The sequence below is a fragment of the Amblyomma americanum genome, chromosome 5 (genome assembly GCF_052857255.1).
Source record: "Amblyomma americanum isolate KBUSLIRL-KWMA chromosome 5, ASM5285725v1, whole genome shotgun sequence".
NCBI lineage: Eukaryota > Metazoa > Arthropoda > Arachnida > Ixodida > Ixodidae > Amblyomma > Amblyomma americanum.
Window position 1 is genome coordinate 152,894,154 of NC_135501.1, and position 17,631 is coordinate 152,911,784.

Below are 17,631 nucleotides of genomic sequence, written 5' to 3' on the forward strand. Positions count from 1 at the left end.
CACGTCTGACAGTGAACAAAAAGAAGGGCTTCCACAACTCCACGTTTGCGCTTGCTTCAGTGGAGTGTTGCGCTTTTGACAGAAGTGGCAATGAGGAAAGCATTACGACGCAAAGGAGGAAAAACATAACAGCCCGCAAAGGGCGAGGTAAACGTAAAAACGCGGCTACTGGGAACCCATCACTTCCGGAAACGCAACAGCCAGACGTACGCAACGAGAATAGCGGTCAACTGAGTGCCATTATACCGCGAGAAATCACCTTCACCGAAAATTCCAACAAGTGCCAGGCAGCGTGCAGGTTGTAAGCGCAAGAAATGACGGTACTGCTTGTGAGTGCCGGATCGCGGTACAATTTAAAACAAAAACGCCTGAAGGCGAAGCATAAAATACTATTACCTGTTTAAATCTTTCGTTCTACATTAATGAAAGTCTGTGGTCCCAGACATCTGTACCATTAGCAGCTGAGTATTCTAAGAGCCCACCTCTGGAGGTTAAGATGGCGCTGCAAAATAGGAGAACGGAATCTGAAATTCGCTAAATATCTAAAAATACCCCCAAATGACCTGATATTACACATAAAAATAAAAATGAATATTTTGGAGGCTCGGTGCATGCGTTCCGCAAAGTGGCCCCCTGGAGAAAGAAGTTTCCGAGTGGTGATGATGGAAGGCTGCACTGCTGATCGTGCAAACACGTCGCTCGAGCACTTCGCCACATCGGTGTCACCGTGCAGAATGGTGAGGAAGCCAGTGCTCAAACCACATAAAGAGTGGTAGGGTTTTAACGTAGTTAAACCGGGTAGATGTTGAAAACGGCGATGTGCAATCCACAGCGCGAGTGTGTGTTGCAGTTCAACACGAGGTGGGTTCGGCTGGCCGATAGCAGAGTGCTCTCGTGCAGTCTCCAGCGGAGTTGATCTGTTCACGTCGCCGTGGTGTCGAGTCCCAGTCGCGGCAAAATTTATTTTTTATTTATTCAAGGTCAAGGCTTCAACGGTGAATCAGCTTTCGCAGCGTTGGTCGCGAAGTAGGGCTCTCGCTCTCTAAAATGTAGCAGTTTGTAGTAAAAGTGCTACTCGTACTAGTGGGGCTAGCAGTAAAATATTGTCTAGGAAGCAATAAAGCAGTAGGAAGCAATAACGCACCGCATTCGCAACGATATACGGGCAGTGTTGAGCACGCCCATATTAGAGAGCTGCTAAGCATAAAATATGATCCGTTGTGGGATTTCTACAAAGACAAACTAAACAAAATGAGTAAGTTGCAAACTTCCTTGTCGTAAATACAAGGCAAGGTTGACTAGAATTAGCGGCTTTACTCATTTCCATCTCAAAGCAAAAAAGGCATTTCATTTCAAGAAACCTGTTATTAATAATAATAATAATATTAATAATAATAATAATTGGTTTTTGGGGAAAGAAAATGGCGCAGTATCTGTCTCATATATCGTTGGACACCTGAACCCCGCCGTAAGGGAAGGGATAAAAGAGGGAGTGAAATAAAGGAAGAAAGAGGTGCCGTAGTGTAGGGCTCCGGAAAAATTTCGACCACCTGGGGATCTTTAACGTGCACTGATATCGCAAAGCACACGGGCGCCTTAGAGTTTTCCTCCATGAAAACGCAGCCACCGCCGTCGGGTTCGAACCCGGGAACTCCGAATTAGTAGTCGAGCACCCTAACCACTGAGCCACCGCGGCGGGTAAGAAACCTGTTACAAATTTGAATATTCTCCAGACTCAGTGCAGTGTAGATTTCATGGCAGCAATGATTACGTATACACTTTCCAGAGAAAACAGGCGCTCATGTCTGCGCCAGAAAATTAGAGCTCTTTATTAGCACACAAACCCAAATGATTTTGACGGGTGGTATACCTTTTAAGCATGTAGTGCTTAGGTGTATTTTAATAAGCAACTTGGCGGTAAGGTTTTATACAGTGCAAATTTTCGATGTACTTTGTGTTCAGGGGCTTTGTTTAAATGGGTTCAAACTCCCTCTTTTTTTTAGTGCCCGAAACTAATTTCATAAAGGCTGACTCCAAATCAAAAGCATCATAATCATAGTAGCCCATGCACGCAAATTTCCATTATCTGGAAATAGCATGTACAGCATCGAAAAGGAAACTGGCCAATCAAAAGAGCTCGTGCCGTGCAAGGGCGCTTTATATTGGAGCTCAGAGCGATTGCGACCATGTAAACTATAAAAGAAAATTCTAAGCAGGATCAAACGGCAAAGATTGACGTAGCTACGGGGAGCTGAGATTGAATTAAATTTAATAGGTGCAATGGGTTAAAGAACGTGAGTAAAGGATCCCAGAAGGAGGACAGTGTCTGGGTCGCGAGCGAGTACCATGAAGAGAAACGGCCGGTCAACGGTTATCTTGAAGACCTTTTTGTCCTTAGCGGTGCGTGCTGCTTCCTTGGCCACAGCTTGGGCCGCAACCGTTTTGGGTCCTCTGCGGCCGGCGCGAAACACGGCAAGGTGTTTGGCCGCCGACACCCTTAGCCCCACGATGCGCGCTATGTTGACGAAGTCCGCCGAGTCGGTGAAGGCGTCCACAACTCCCATAGGTGGAAGGTAGTGCTTCAGGTCTGTGAGGCACTTCACCTTCATCCTGGGCAGGGTCACCTCCACCAGACCCCGCTCTGCAAGCCGGCCCAAGCACGTCAGTATCACAGAGGCGGTTAAGGTCTTCTCCAAGGCCGCCAGGTTAGAAGAGGGTGCAGGGAGAAATATTGCAAGGGAGCGCCGCGGGTCCTGGTACGGGATGTCCAACAAGATGCCCTCGAAGGCGTCGCCTCTCTTGAACTGGGCATACTGGAAGCTTCCCGTCATATTCAGAGTTTGGACGCAGTCATCCCCGCGGCTGTCCCTCGCAATCTCGGCGTGGAACTCTCCCGTCGAGCTTTTGGCTCCTCCGGCGGCGAACCAGCGCGAGCCGAAGCAGAAGACGCTGGCCAGGACCACGAATGTGTCCAGGTCGACGCTGTCCCCGGTGAACACGTCTCGCTCGAAGCAGAAGCCGGTCAGTGCTCGCAGGAAGCCGTCAAGGGCCAGGCGGCTCTGCTCGGGGCTCTCGGCGAAGTCCTGGATGTGCACGTGCATGTCCATGCTTGACAGCGGATCCTTGAACTCCTTGGACACGTTGACCCGAGCGTCGTGGTATAGGCCGGAATAGGAGGTCACCTTAAGGCCTGCACAAAACGTAAAGAGATGTGTTTAAAAGCGGCTGGACTGATAACGATGAACTTTCATCGCGCCAAAACGTCTTGGCCAAGGAGCACTGTGACACAAGGTGTTTCATCCACACTATGTGGAACTCATTTTTCTGGCTTTAATCTCGAGAGAAGCTGTACAATTTCAAGCCGGTTGGTACCCGACGGCTCGGGGGGTGGAATTTTGCGCCTCTTGCATACGAAAAAAAACTAAAGTATTTTCATCAGTATTGTCTACGTACTACAAGTTATTTTTTAATGCGATATCACTAAGAAGGCCATGAGGGTGAACACTCCTCGACGGCGTCGGTGTCAAGGGCGTCGGAGTCTATGAAGCCTACACCTGACAGGTTGCGTTAGGGGGGCTTTCGTCTCTCCACCAGCCTGTTGTGGCATCAGGCGGTGTTGACTGACCATTTTATTATTGCAACAGTACTCATACGCTCATCAACACCGACCAAGAGTGTCACCGTACGTACGTCCGATCCTGTGCCGCGACTTACTCGGGGAAGTTCTGAGGAGCATCGCCTCAGATGCGTGACAGGTTGCTCGGGAAGTCCAACAAGGGTCGCAGAATCTTTACCGGTGGCTGTGATAGTAACCGCCATCTGCCAGTGCAGTGGCGCACGGCTTAATCGCTGCGCCACTGTGCTGGTAGTGGTATAAGAACTCGCCGCTATCTGTGAGTGTTATGTGGATTATGAGCAATTTTGCGTACAACGGTATCAAATCACCAAAGATACCACGGCATACCCTTAGTACGGTGTCCCCTCCAGATAAAGAATTAACATCTGCTTTAGCTAGTCTACTAGGTTTAGCTACGCTAAACACCTTTCACTTAATTTTTATTGCCCAATTTAACATATGCCAACCGTTCTCCTCTGCTCTAGCCCATTTTTGTTCTCTTTCTCTTTGTAAGATAGACGCGAGAGACGCCGGACATAGAGTGAGTAACAGAGAAAATGCTTTAAGAAGAAAATGACCGACAACCTCAGGCTTGCGTACCAAATATTCAGCCTCCCGAAGAATCATGTGTGCAAAAATTAGACTTGTGGGAACAATTCTTCCTCACATTGCTCGGGAAGAATAACCCGAGCCTCACAAGCCATGGCTGTGTTTGAAACAGGCAACTGCGAGAGGAGTGGTGCATCGCTTAACAGCTGCCCTTACTGCGCCGATAGGGATATCAGGACTTGCCGCGATCAAGCAATCTGTCATATTTTGTGTTGTTGTGTAGCCGGAATCCACTCCGTAACGGAGTGGATTCTAAGAGAAGGAAAGCGTAGCAGGGGGGGGGGGGGGGCAGAAGGTTAGGTGGGCGGATGAGATTAAGTTCGCAGGCTAAGTGTGAGCGTAGCTGGCAAAGGGCCGGGTTAATTGGAGAGACATGGGAGAGGCCTTTGCCCTGCAGTGGGTGTAGTCAGGCTGATGATGATGATGATGATGTAGCCGGAATTGACATAGAATCAGAATTTTAATAGTTGGGTGCTGAAAGAGAATTGACTCAGAATTGGAATAGAATCAGAGCTAGAATCGATTGGCAAGTGGAACAACATTTCATCCGCATCAATCTAATTTAGCCACCCCTAAATTTTTTCACGACGGCATAATAATGGATTTACGGTTCTGCAAATGGTGTCGCCCGGATCGTCGCAGTTTTTTGTAGGAAAACGGTCTTGTATGGTATGATAGGCCGCTATCATGAACTAGATATTTTCCTGAGAGTAGAGGCTTAGAATATGTGTCAGGAAATAAATATTGCATAGGCGGAACATAGTAATTTGTGCACTCGGAAAAATGCAGGGGTGAAGGAGGCGGGTTTGGTGCACAGCGACTATCGCAGCCACTGCTTCACCCCAGCAGGTGTCCAGAATGATATTTTTTGCTATATTTTATTCGTAACGGCTTATATTCTTTTTGTATGATGACAGACGTTGGATGCGCCCTGCGCCGCAAGCTTTCTTGCAACTACAAAGTGATTAAGCCTTGGTTTACAGTTCGCAGCCGAGGTTACCAAGCGACTGCTGGGAACACGATTTCGTTAGGAAATACGTTAAGTCGTTACTTTTGTGCACGTTTAGGTATGTTTTCTAAACATTGTGATTGAGAATATGAGTGTAATTAATGACGCTTACGCGACCATGGCTATCATGCACGACGCACAAAGTTAGATGTGTTTGTTTTGTGTTCCAGAACGAAAGCAGTTTTTTAATAGGTCTGACTGTAGAACGTAAAAATACCGAAGACATCAACAACCACAATTTCTCGAGCAAGTTAGGGTGCCAAAGCTGGGTGAGTAGATAAGTACTCGTTCCTTTCCGTTGGTATGTACGTTTCCTTCCGTCGTCCTTGTCTTGTCTGCACTGTTTTACAATGACTTAGGGTGGAACTTATTATAAAATCGTGTGGAAGGTTTTTGCTTAGCTTGTCTAGTTTTGTGCATGAAAATAACATGTGGTTTGAGGGAACGACTTTTCTGCACAGCGCGCGTGTCGGTTTTTCTTGCTTTGCCACTGTAAAAGTGCGAGCAAGTGTGTGTGTGTGCGCACAATGTTAAGTAGACCTAGGTCACATCCAATAAACGTTCTTCATGCGAGCATGATTTCCGTTCTTACAAGATATGCTTCTAAAGCCTAAAGCTTCAATTTTGTTCAGGTTTTTTGTCCCGTTCGATTCTTTTTGTTCTTTACTCGACATCTGCGAGTCTTCCTTTTGACAAGACCGCCAGCAAGCGGCATTATTTCCTGGCAGTGAACACTAATGTCAGAAATAAAGAAGAAAAATTATTTTAAAAAATTAATCACAAAATGTCTCCTCTCGCTCGTATTATTGCATGTGCCGGTACCATATCATGAGGACAAATTCGCTGACATTTACTGGCTATATTTTAAGCCTCCTTGATTCCCCACCAGCGATCCTCAAGCACGAGTTCCATGTTTTCCGGGGTGCCGCTTGAGTACATTTTTAATTATCACCCGATGTCTTCAAGGCGCGTTCCTCTGGAGCGCCAGTGCGACTTAAAACATCGCGTAATACTTACTGTATTACCGCCGTATGCTCGCCGAAGCGATTTCAATTTATCGTACGCAACTCCAACTACATGGATGCAATGTGCTAACGAATTCGCCTCTAGCGCAACACTCGATGCTCCCACCCCGACCTGTTTCGGCTCACTGCCTTAACACTTTTCCCGTCACTGTCACTAAGAGCGCACCCCTTTGATAACACTTCCTTGCACGCTATGGGCTTAGTACTACATCTTTTTGATAGAATTTTATGTAGATCGGTTCTAGGAGTTCCCGACCTCGGCGGCGCCTGAAGACAAGCATTGATGCCAAACTTTCATTGCCAGCTCTTCGCCTCAGGGTGTGGCGTCAAAGGACGGGAGTGTTTTCTAACTGTTTGCTGAATGACCGATGATTACTGGGCTAAGAGCTGTTCTAGTCGGCATCTTGGAGCATTATAACTTGCTGGGTAGTGAGTATGGGTTATACTGTTAATCCTCCAAGTAGGCGCATTTGAGCATACGCTTCTTGTAACCACGTGTCCCTCATGACATGGCTGTAGTCGGGCTCAGAGCGGGGAGCTTTCTTGTTACAGTTGTTTCCCGCGGTACAAGGTTTTTCTCGTGAAGTAGGTCGGTGTAAACGGAGTGGAGCCTTTTTAATCGACCGCATCGTCAGAGTTATCGCTCAGGTGTTGGGTTCAAACAGGCACGAAAGGCTCGCTACCTGAGTGGGTGTGTCGGGGCTTGTGGTAGTCCCGGCAGAACAGGCGGCTAGCGTGGCTGTTGAACCGCGCCACGATCTCGCCATCGTCATCCGTGTGGAGCACACGCGCGATCTGGTTCCGAGTGGCGCCGCCCGAGCCGTGGTACATTATGACCAGCATGCAGGACACGTACCAGGGTGAGAGGAGCACATTGCCCCCTTCCTGGCGCATGCGCAGGTACATGTCCAGCGGGAACTGCAGCAGCGGTCCTGCCATCTCGGGCTCGATGTTGAATGGCGCGTGCAGAAACCTGCGAAACAATATCTTGCGGATTATATTTGCTGATTTTTCATTCACCATCATAAAGGCAGCCAGAAGATAGCCTTCGAAAGCATGAGTACACTGATTCTTTACTTCTGCAGGAGTGCTGATTCTTCTGCAGGAGTACTGAATGCAGTTTACGGCATTATGGTATGGACGATACAGAGATCCAGGACTGATTGAATAGTGAACCCGTGATTTAAGAATGGCTCTTAGTTTGGGGTAGAGTCACTAAATAAAGACTTAGAGTACCGTCACTGCAGCACAGCGGTAAGCAGGGGCGGCCATTTTGTTGTTTATCATTGTTGCCAGATTGCCGCTTCGGCGACCTCACCGCTAACTTTGGCCCGGCCATTTAGTAAACAACGCTGTTAGCCACCCTGCGCTGCGGCGGGGATCGTAGCCGTACAGCATGGAGGAAAGCGCATGAAGCGCTTTCCATCATTCTGCGAGTTGAAACAGCCAACAACGCAGCAAAACGGCATCCTCGTATGCTCTTGTGCAGCTGAAATGCTGCGAGGCGCGGCATCCCTGGTCACTGAGTCGGTCACCGGCAGCACTCGCAGCGTCGCAGCACTAGGACTACCACAGTTGCCCGACTGAAAACGCATAATCCACAAAATGGCAGCCCCCATGAACCGCCGCAGTGTAAACAAATATCACGTGATGCAAACTGACCAATGATCGTGGCGGCGGCACAGAACAATAGGAGAAAAGAGTGCCAGTACTCTAAGTCTTTATTTAGTGACTCTAGTTTGGGGTATGCCGAGTGAAAACTCTAGTACAAAAAAAAAAACACATGGCGTCTGTGTTGTTACTGACTTCTTCACCGCGCACCGAAAGGCTCACTGCTCCGAGAATTAGGATGAGATGCTACTACGCTAACGACACCAGAGAAGGAATTACAATCGACTCGTACAATCAGCGGACACACGCAGGCCAGGGAACATTCATTGATCCCATTGTGGTACTTGGCCCTGAATTCTCCATGGCATGGTTCCATGGTTCTACAGATACATCGCAAGTAATACGAGGTCAATCACTACTCCAAAATAAACCATGGAAAGGCATACCATTGATGCCATCTGTGTAAACCACCTAACTGCGCCCAGTCTGCTCAAGACAGCTCAGTGCGAGAAACGGCGCACCTTTGTATTTCGCTGCGCCGCTCCACCGCATCTTCGGACTCGTGGCCATGGGCGGCGTCCACGCTTCCCACCGAGCTGGTCGCATAGCTGGCTGACGAAGAGCTCGTGCTACAGTTGCTCGGCTTCGTGGGCTGCGCCGACGAAGACTTGAGCAGCACGCAGCTAGAACGGCGACGCGAGGCCAGCGGTCGGGAGGACATCGTTTCTTCTTCTGATTCTTCAGCACGCGGCCAGAGAACGCGCTACGTGGCGCACGCGCAACACCTCTTCTACTTTCCTGTGTGGTGGCGCCCCCTACTCATATACTCATGAATCACCGGTTCCTTGAAGCACTCCTAGGTGCTTTTCAACACGGAGATTTTCATATATGATATTGCACATAATGGAAGTTGTATAAGCAAGGTGCACTAATGGAGATGAGAGTATAGCGCTGTAACGTTTGGACAAAAATGGCAGTGAAAATATGCGATTTCTTAAAAGAGTCTAACGCGATTGTGGCTCAGCTCGAGCCAGTTAGCAGGCCTGTGCACTTTCCTTTTCTTTCTTCCTGGCAACAAGAGACAGACAGACTGCACACAATGCGGCACTGATGGCCTTCAAAGGGTTGGTCGTACCTAGCCGCAAAGCTGCCACCAGGGCCACAGGAGGTCGGCCATGCTCTCAGGTGTCTACGATTGAACTTAGGTGACCTGGGCAGGACACTTCCAGAAAATTTCAAGCAGAAAAACGGAAGCACATTTGTAGGCCATAATGGTACGTGAAAGCGAAAGGTTAGAGTATCACCACTGATATTTCGCTGTAACGTGGACGAGACGTGAGCTTTGCTTAAAAGATTGCGAATGCTACAGGTTTCTATGCACCGCGGAGGCCTCCCAGAGGGAGAGCGTTGTACGTACATTCATTCTGCAGTACTTTTTTCAGTATTACGACTATTAGTTAAAGTAAAAGACGATGTTGTATCTTATTCAAGCTCTCTGAGTGCACTAATTATAGTGTTTTCTTTTCCAGTTCTCTTTTTGCGTTTCACGGGAGGTAACATGAATATAGAGACGGCGACGAACTTCGGAACCTGTAGGTTCCTGAGAAATTGAGCATGTTCTTTGACATGTGAAGTAGTTTGTGAAAAAGGTTGTTCATGATTCTACCTCTACATGGCTCTACGTAGCTGTCGCTGCGAAGCCGCCATACCTCTTCTGATCCTCGCTAATTTCCTGAAGGCAGTCGCCACCCTACGGCGGCCCGGGCTCCGCCTTAAGGGTATGACGCGATAGCTACTGTGTTAATGCCCATATACGCATGATTAGGCCACGAACGCACACACAAACGGGTTTTTGCTCAGTGGGGAAAGTAAGGCTCCCGCCTGAAGATGATATAAATCTGCTTCGTCGTCATGCTTTTCTTCGCTATTTGGTTTATGTTTATGGGGGGTTAGCGTCCCAAAGTGACTCAGGCTTTGGGAGACGCTGTGGAGGAGAGCTCCGGAAAATTTCGACCGCGTGGGGTTCTTTAACGTGCACTGACATCACTGAGTCTAGGACCGGCGATCCTGTGACGCCGACAAGCGCTGAGAAACGCCGCTCGAACGCTCCGTGCACCTCCGTGTAGGGTTATAAATATTAGTTAGCAATGGCGCGAGAGTCTTATAGATCGTGGTCACCCGGATTGTACATTTGAAGGGAAAGAATAAAGGTATAAAAAAAGATCAGCGGAGACACAAAAGACTGCTTACGTGTGAACACAGTCACCGCGTGGAGTGATTTAACCCGATGCCACGCAGCTGGCTCTACGTAGCCGCCGCCGCCGCGACGCTGCCCTTCTGGTCTGCGTGCTACATTCGTGAAGGCAGTCGCCGCCACACTGTAGCCTGCTCCGCCTTAAGGCTATGACGGTTAACATTCATAGGTCCCCGGGAGTCCTCATACCACTGCTGGCGCCTAAAGATATTTAGAGTATTATAACTGGTTTAGTCCACTTTACAGAAACAACTCCATCGCCTGGTTACTTTCGGCAAAACTGTACGATGCGTAAGATCTGCGAGTGCGAGCCTGCCTGTTGAGGCTGGACGAACAGTGTATCCATTGGAAAATGGTATTAGAAGCGTATAAGAAAAAAGATAGCAGGTTGGTAAATGCTAGATGTGGAATGCCCTCTTGCATGGAATGCAGTTCAAAAATTACAAACTTTTCCCTAAACTTCATGAATGTGCGATTGAAGATTTGCATGAGCGATAATGACGACGATGAAGACATAAATCTCTTTCTCTTCGCGCCGCAGATAAAAATTGGTGAGCACGACGATGTGCAATGCACAGCGCGACAATGTGTAACAGTTTAACATGAGGCTTGTTTGGCTTTATTCCGTGAGCAGTGCGCTTTTTTGCGGGGTGTGTATATGCTGCCCTGGAAGAGCCGCCTAGTTGGCTCCCGTATCTAGATGCATGTGTGCCTCCGAGCCTTTTGATGTTTGGGAAAGTGGGAACCTGCGGCGGTATGGCGGGCTCGCATTTCGCATCCGGCTGATTTGAGGAATGAGTACATTTCGATTTTTCTTTCGGGAAATTTTACATCCAATAAAGAAAAAGAACTGCGGTGATACCCTAGTCTGCGCCTCAAGAGTGACACGAACAAAAATACACGGTTACCACAACTTCACATTTATTTTCTTTTCACTGTAACAATGGAGCGGTATAGATCTGACAGATGCTGCTATTAGGACAACATGGCGACGCACAGGCTGAAAAACGTTGTATACAAAGGGCCCACACAGAACAGCACTTTAAATACACACTTTCACAGAACACGACGAAAGACATCACAGTTCGCGAAGGGCGTTTTAAAAATGAAAGTGCAGCTCGTCCCAGGCCATGGCCACGACTCGGCTGACGTGGCGCTCGGGCTCAAAGTGCATCACGTGGGGCTGAGGGTGGAAGTGGTGGTGGTGCGGCGTCATGGCCAGGTGCGTGACGGGCTCTTCCTTGGGCCGAGCCTCCGGGTCGCACAACCGAATAACCCAAGTCACCACCGTGAAGATGGCCGCGTTGGTAGGGAAAGCCCGCAGGAGGGTCGAATTGAGGCCCCTGGTGAATACCATGACTCCCTCCTGGCGATAGCTTTGGACGGCACAGTCCCACAGGCCCTTGTATCTGGAGAAGTGAGCGGACCGGAATGTTGTAGGGAAACAGCAAGTAAAACACACTTTTTCCAGCATTGCAGCCGCAGCCAAAGTGGTTGGTTTCTTTCAGTCGCCCATCGCTGTGTTTAAGTTCCTTGTCCAGCCCATTGTTAGTTTTTTGCACATCTGAAGCGACACAACATTTACATTATTGCAAGGATTCTGAAAAATCGCTAGCCTTCAATTATCACCCAAATTCAGAGCTCTCGTTGATGACTTTTCAATTGTTCCCAGCGTGAAGACTTCCGTAAGAAAGCAAATGTCATCGGACCAATTCCAACTGAAACCTCGGTGACCGGAAAGCCCTTAGCAACAGATGGTACATTCAGAAAGCTCCTCAGGAACGTGAGAACGTTGCGCTGCTTTCCACGTTAGCAAAGGCCGAGGAGACATATTGCCACTTCGTCACTTTAGAAGCATGCATCCATATTTTAAAACTAAAGTATTTGCAATTAGGAAAGAAGCACAAAAGTTTTATTGATGGGACATCTTGTCCAGAGTTGAGAAGCAGTCAGGAAGCGTCTGGATCAGCTAGCAGAGCTCCCTGGGATATTCATAAAAGTGTGGGTGGGGATTTCACCAGTTTTCCTAATGGGGCTTCTAGACAGGTACGGCATGAGTGTTGTTGATTGTAAAGAACGTCTAGGATTGGCTAAGCGTTTTCAGGGTTATCCCCTGGAGCACATCCTCATGTAGCTGGCATGACGATGCCGTGGTGTCGACGACATCAGCGCGACAAAACTGCTAGAGCTCTAATATGGACGAATGAATTATCTTGCAACCAACAAAGGGGACTTCGAGAAGCTGATCTATATCAGATAACTGGCTCTGCTGACCCAAAGAGAGAAATATGACACCAGGGGACAGCCTTAATCACCTGCCGATTAAACCAGTAAGCCGGCTGGCGGAGTGAAAACGCTAGGCTGCTTCGGTGCTCAGCGACGCCACTTAGGACAAATAAAACTACACTATCTTTTTTTGTTTTTGAGCATTTTCAGCTGTCTCGGCCACAAATCTGTCCAATAATGCTCTAGTAAAGACTTCTTGCTCCAGGTAGAAATAAAAAGCTTGAAGTCTATACCAGATACACTTGAAATTCTTCTGAAACAAAATGTGTTTCTCGACCGGGCAATAGTCACGATTCGACAGGCAAGTGCTGACATGAAGGACCCCATGTATTTAATGTATATCGCCTTATAACCACATTTGGGCACGACTCGGTACCCTAGCACCGGCCAGGGTGCCTCTACGTTCAGCGGTGGCCCGAAAGCAACATAGGCGCCCTCTTTTTATTTTTGCAAAGCGCATTGGTTATGAAAGCAATGTGTACGACTATATTCAAATTTAAAACTGACTAACTACCGCAGGATGCTTGTTTAAATGTTGTTTTTACCTGCAAGCCTAGGTATTTATTGGTATGTACTTTTTAACCGCAAGACACCGAGTCCGTTTCTTCAAACCCCTTTTGGTTAATACTTTTAGGCAGGTTGGTTTGACTGAAACGTATTGAATAAACGAAGATCCGAACAAATTTCCAGCTCAGAGAGACGAGCTACAAATGAACAGGACACAATGCTGGACAGGAGCGTTGTGTCCTGTCCACTCCACTTCTTGTGTCCTCGTCGTTCTGAGCTAGAAATTCGCCAAGTATGCACCGAGTAGCCTGCAAGAATGTTCTCGCGGGATCTGAGCCTAGGCAAGGATGCGAGTGAATGTTGCGTTGCTCGGTCACCTTCTGGGTCCCCTCATGCCGTCCACTTGGAGCCGGGATTTGAGCACGTCCATCGGGTAACAGGCCATCCAGGAGAAGACACCCGCCAGACCGCCAGCGGCCATGAGGCTCGCGGGACCGCCGGCACCCGCGCGGACCATCTGCTCGTAAGTGGCGAAATACACGCCGAAGCCCGGAGCGTCCCGCATTATGGTGGAGCCAAGGCCCCGGAAGGTACCCCGCATGCCTTCTACCCGGAACAGCTGCCGCAGGCAGTCCAGAGGCCCCTTGTAGAGGGCGCGGCCACCGCTCTCGCCCTGAATCTGCAGTTAGTCAGTCCTGGGATTACTCTGATGGCATGGACTAAAAAAAAGTTAGGGCATGAATACGCAGTACATAAAGATGCCGTTAGTAAGTCGGATCACATATCGTGTAATACCATGCAGACTCATATTGCTTTGCAAGAACACCATACTTCTCCTTTCTGAGAAAGCGATCACTTATTATAACTAGATTATTCAATAAACGTACGGGTACCATGATCATTAGAAAGGCCATGCAGCTATGAGTGAAATGATGCTTGCGACGTGAACGAGAATGGTAGCCTTGCAGTTTAAAACGGACAGCGCAAGCGCAAGGCATTAACAATACAGCTATTTCCGTGCACTATCGGGGCTAGTTAAATTATGCGGTTTCAAATCCAGTTGAAACACTGGGAACGCCTTTCCTTCATCCGCATCTGCGTGGGAGAGCATAGCGGCCTGGCGCTACGAGTTCGCTTTCCCTCCTAGATTCCACTCTCACTGATTTTTCCGCAGGTACGCACAAAGTATTGCATGTGTTCACAGGAAGTTTCACTTACAACTCGCGCTGCTCTGCACACCTCACGAAAAACTGACGAGAGGGCACTGTTTGCAGCACTAGTGCGCGAAGAACATGAAGCCTTAGTCAAATGTTTAGAGCCCACGGAAGTGGCTCCTAAGGTGTGTAGCGGGGCTCTTGCAGCATCTGTGGAACTCGTAATTTTTGGAGGAGTGCGTACAGGTGTTCTTACGTTCAAGAAATTAAAAAATCATGGCAATTCATAGAGAGCCGAACAGATTGTATTAGAATAAAATCCCTTGGCCTCTTTGCACGAAATGCGTACGAACCGTCATTGCAAAAAGTGACCAGGAATCATTATTGATTTTCTGCATTGTAGTGTAGCACTTATGGCAGCCCTCAGGCTCTAAACATGTGAAAGCTGAGGAGAATTCTTGTGCTCACCTTTCATGAAGGTTTGGTATTTATGGGTGGAGTAATGAATACACTACGTGACTCGGAAGCATATCAGGAGCCTCGTTACTTCCAGCAAAGATGGTGCATTTGGAGATGCGTTAAATTTTCTTGTACTGCAGATTGACCAAATATTACTTGGAATGTTTTAGCAATAACAGAAGAGCAAGAAACAAAGGGCGTAGTTTGACTAAGGCTGTCCAACGAGCCAGTATCCCAGTCGGTGCATCCGCGGACAGTTTTCCCGTCGCACATGGTTTTTACCTCGAGCCGTATCTATCACTGGCTTGACATTCGGTACTAGTTTCTGTATGCGTTGACCCGTGTATTGTCTTGAACGCTTCCTACAGGCTGTTGTGCTATGACACCTTCCTCTTCCATTTCATTTACACCTCCTAACTTTTTGTTACCTTGTGTTCCCTATTCCCCCTCAGTGCCGACGAAAGGCCTCAAGAGACGTATTCCCCTGGCGGACCTCTCCACTTTTTTATTATTAGGGTCTCCTCTCTCTCTTGCTCTGTCTGGTGCATTTACGCATCCGACAAGATCCGCAAACCTCGTGCGAACATAAAGACTTTGCACAGCAAAGATTCGAAGATTTGTGCACATGTTGAGGTCGGCTGACGGCGCCACATACCTGCAGCCTCGTCTTGGCCAGCTCGACTGGGCTGCTGATGAGGCTCTGCACAGCTCCGGCGAGAGCACCGGACGCACCGTGGGCCCAAACTGTATCCCCGAGTCGCTTCTGGGCGTTGCCGTAGACGCCGAACACGACGGCGTTCACCAGCGCTACGCCAGCCATTGGCGAGGACATGCCGCGGTAGAGGCCCGCCATCTGCGGCCAAAAGGCGCCGAGGGGAATGACGATATTAACTTAGCGTTAGAATACTGGGCACAGCAGGAAATGGCATGCGTGTTTTTCCCTAATATTGACCTAGATTATAAGGCTGCAGTAGAATCACTGTACCACTGAACGAAGGCTTTCGTTCAGCGTGTTTGAACCTCTTTGACCTCTTGAACCAAGGAACAGAAAAACTAAAGCTGCTAAACTATTCACCCTTTACGGGCACTTATAAGTTAGAACTAGAACAGTGTATATCTTTAGAACTATAAGTTTATAGCTAAAACTATATCCTTCTCATTAACTAAGAAGTCGGAGCCATTGGTGAACCGTGCAGCGACCAGTCAAAGCTCTGTTTGTACACTCTAAACACTACCCTGTGAAAGAGTAAAAAAAGAGTTAACGGTCCTCTAACGCACTACCTAATAGGGGAAGGGTATGCTCCCTAAGCCCCGGGGAAAATTTCCATTTCTAAAAGTACGGAACACTCCCGGTCGACAACGGAAACATACTTCCTCTTAAAAGCACGCGAAGTTTTTGCAGTTGAGGGAACTTTACCTGAGGTTTTAATGTCTTGCATTTGCTAACCGCAAGACCACTGGTGTCACGTTTAAAAGAGCCATTCCACTGCTAACTTCATCAAGTTACAATGCTTTGCAGTGGGGATATGCCTCCCTTGGCGACAGTAAGCATTCCGCATATTTGAAGAACAAAATCTACCCCGGTGCGCGGCAGCGCACCCTATCCCTAAACAACAGTTCGCTAGAGAGCTGCCTCCTCCCTTTTCACACCCATATAGGGTAATTCCAGTTTAGAGTGTAAGCACTGGCAGCTTTCTTCACGCAGTCAGCAATCGGTCCATGTGGACAGTAAACGGAAGCAAGCACGTACCTTTTCTGTTTTCAGAATGCTTCTAAAGCAGTCGATGCTCCCTTTATACCTATGAGATGAACCATCTTGGGTCTGTAAGCGGACCTGCGGGACAGAGAGTATAGAATCATTGGGATAAATGTATGCACCCGCTGACAGTATACATGGAACTGAACATTTTTGGTCGGACTGTATTTGTGGCATTGGATTCCGTCACATTACGCTGCCAGAATTTTTCATCTAATGAAGATGAACACTTCGCTCGGAATAAATGGGCCTTTTTCGCCGGCATTTCATTCACCACATGCTAGGCCGAACGAAAAAAAACACATACTGGATAAACTATAGCTGCGGCTTAGTTAAAAATGCAATGAAAGATGGCGGCGCGCTCTGAAGTGAATCCTCTCGCTTCAGTGTGAACTCGGTCGGTGTTACTGCGTTTTTCTCCATGTCAGCTGTCTATAGATTAGGTAGGGGGCTTTCGCTTCATCTTATCTTTGCTAGAACAAATTGGGTGGACGATGAATCTAGCCTGTTTTTCATTTTGTATGATGATTCGGTAGCTCGTAGGCCTAACGAGCACAGGTTAGTGGCAGAAACTGTTCACTTCATGCAAACCAGATGGCATCACAATCACAAGAGTTACCATCGGTGATGTAGCGTAAAGTATAATGCCCCGGAAAATGCTCGTGTTTACTAAGCGAAAACCTGCATTCGCTGCTCTAGAACGCTAGCTGTTGAAGCGTCCTCCCTTATCTCACGTTTGCAAGAATGCACTTGTCCCAGAATGCACGACTTTTCACACATCTTTGATCATTGTTCACTTAGTACCTAGCAGCATTGCGTGACAGTTGACGTTGACATAAGACGAGCCCTGTGTGCTCAGTCGGCTCCTAGCTCTTCAGTACATCTAACGTATCCAGTGATCACCATGTTAGCGGTGGTCTGCAGATCGAAAAGCCGCATCTTTAATACTGACTCTCTCTTTGTTGCTTGGTATGCATATAAGGTCAGCAATACTCTTTTGGAACATACGCACTTGATACGAAGTACAGAGCAGCGAGATATGCGCTCCGCGGATAAGATGACCACAGCTGTCCCAAGGCAGGGTAACGCGAATGTCATTAGGGGATGCCTTGATCTTGCCGTTAGGCGGACGATGATGCATAGCACGAAAGGTCATTTGGATGTGTGTGCCTTCTGGACCAAATTTCATGGACTGTCACGTGAACATTGCCTTAATTCAAACTAAAACATAAGGAACGTCGGTAATTTTAGCCCTTTCTGCGTAAATTACCTTCCTTGTTACCATGTTTTAGCGCCAACGCCGCCGCTTGTCATTAAGTACAGTCGGGGACAAACGTCTGGAGAC

The 17,631-nt window shown here is 48.0% G+C and overlaps 2 protein-coding genes across 2 annotated transcripts in view; both read right to left on the minus strand.

Moving 5' to 3' along the window:
- Positions 1 to 1,419: 1,419 nt before the first annotated feature.
- LOC144135157 (iris-like) lies at positions 1,420 to 8,901 on the minus strand. Its single transcript, XM_077667897.1, has 3 exons — positions 8,392 to 8,901; positions 6,943 to 7,232; positions 1,420 to 3,190 (listed from the first exon to the last, which is right to left on the minus strand). The coding sequence occupies exons 1-3, from the start codon at positions 8,589 to 8,591 to the stop codon at positions 2,286 to 2,288; spliced, it is 1,395 nt and encodes a 464-aa protein (XP_077524023.1). The 5' UTR covers positions 8,592 to 8,901; the 3' UTR covers positions 1,420 to 2,285.
- A 2,122-nt stretch (positions 8,902 to 11,023) lies between these two features.
- Positions 11,024 to 17,631, minus strand: part of LOC144132837 (mitochondrial basic amino acids transporter-like) — a 40,458-nt gene continuing 33,850 nt past the window's right edge. The window contains exons 3-6 of the mRNA XM_077665520.1: positions 16,281 to 16,364; positions 15,186 to 15,383; positions 13,295 to 13,596; positions 11,024 to 11,533 (exon numbers count right to left, since the gene is read on the minus strand). Of these exons, the coding sequence (XP_077521646.1) occupies positions 11,224 to 11,533; positions 13,295 to 13,596; positions 15,186 to 15,383; positions 16,281 to 16,364 (894 nt within the window). The 3' untranslated portion in view covers positions 11,024 to 11,223. The remainder of the gene's footprint in view (positions 11,534 to 13,294; positions 13,597 to 15,185; positions 15,384 to 16,280; positions 16,365 to 17,631) is intronic.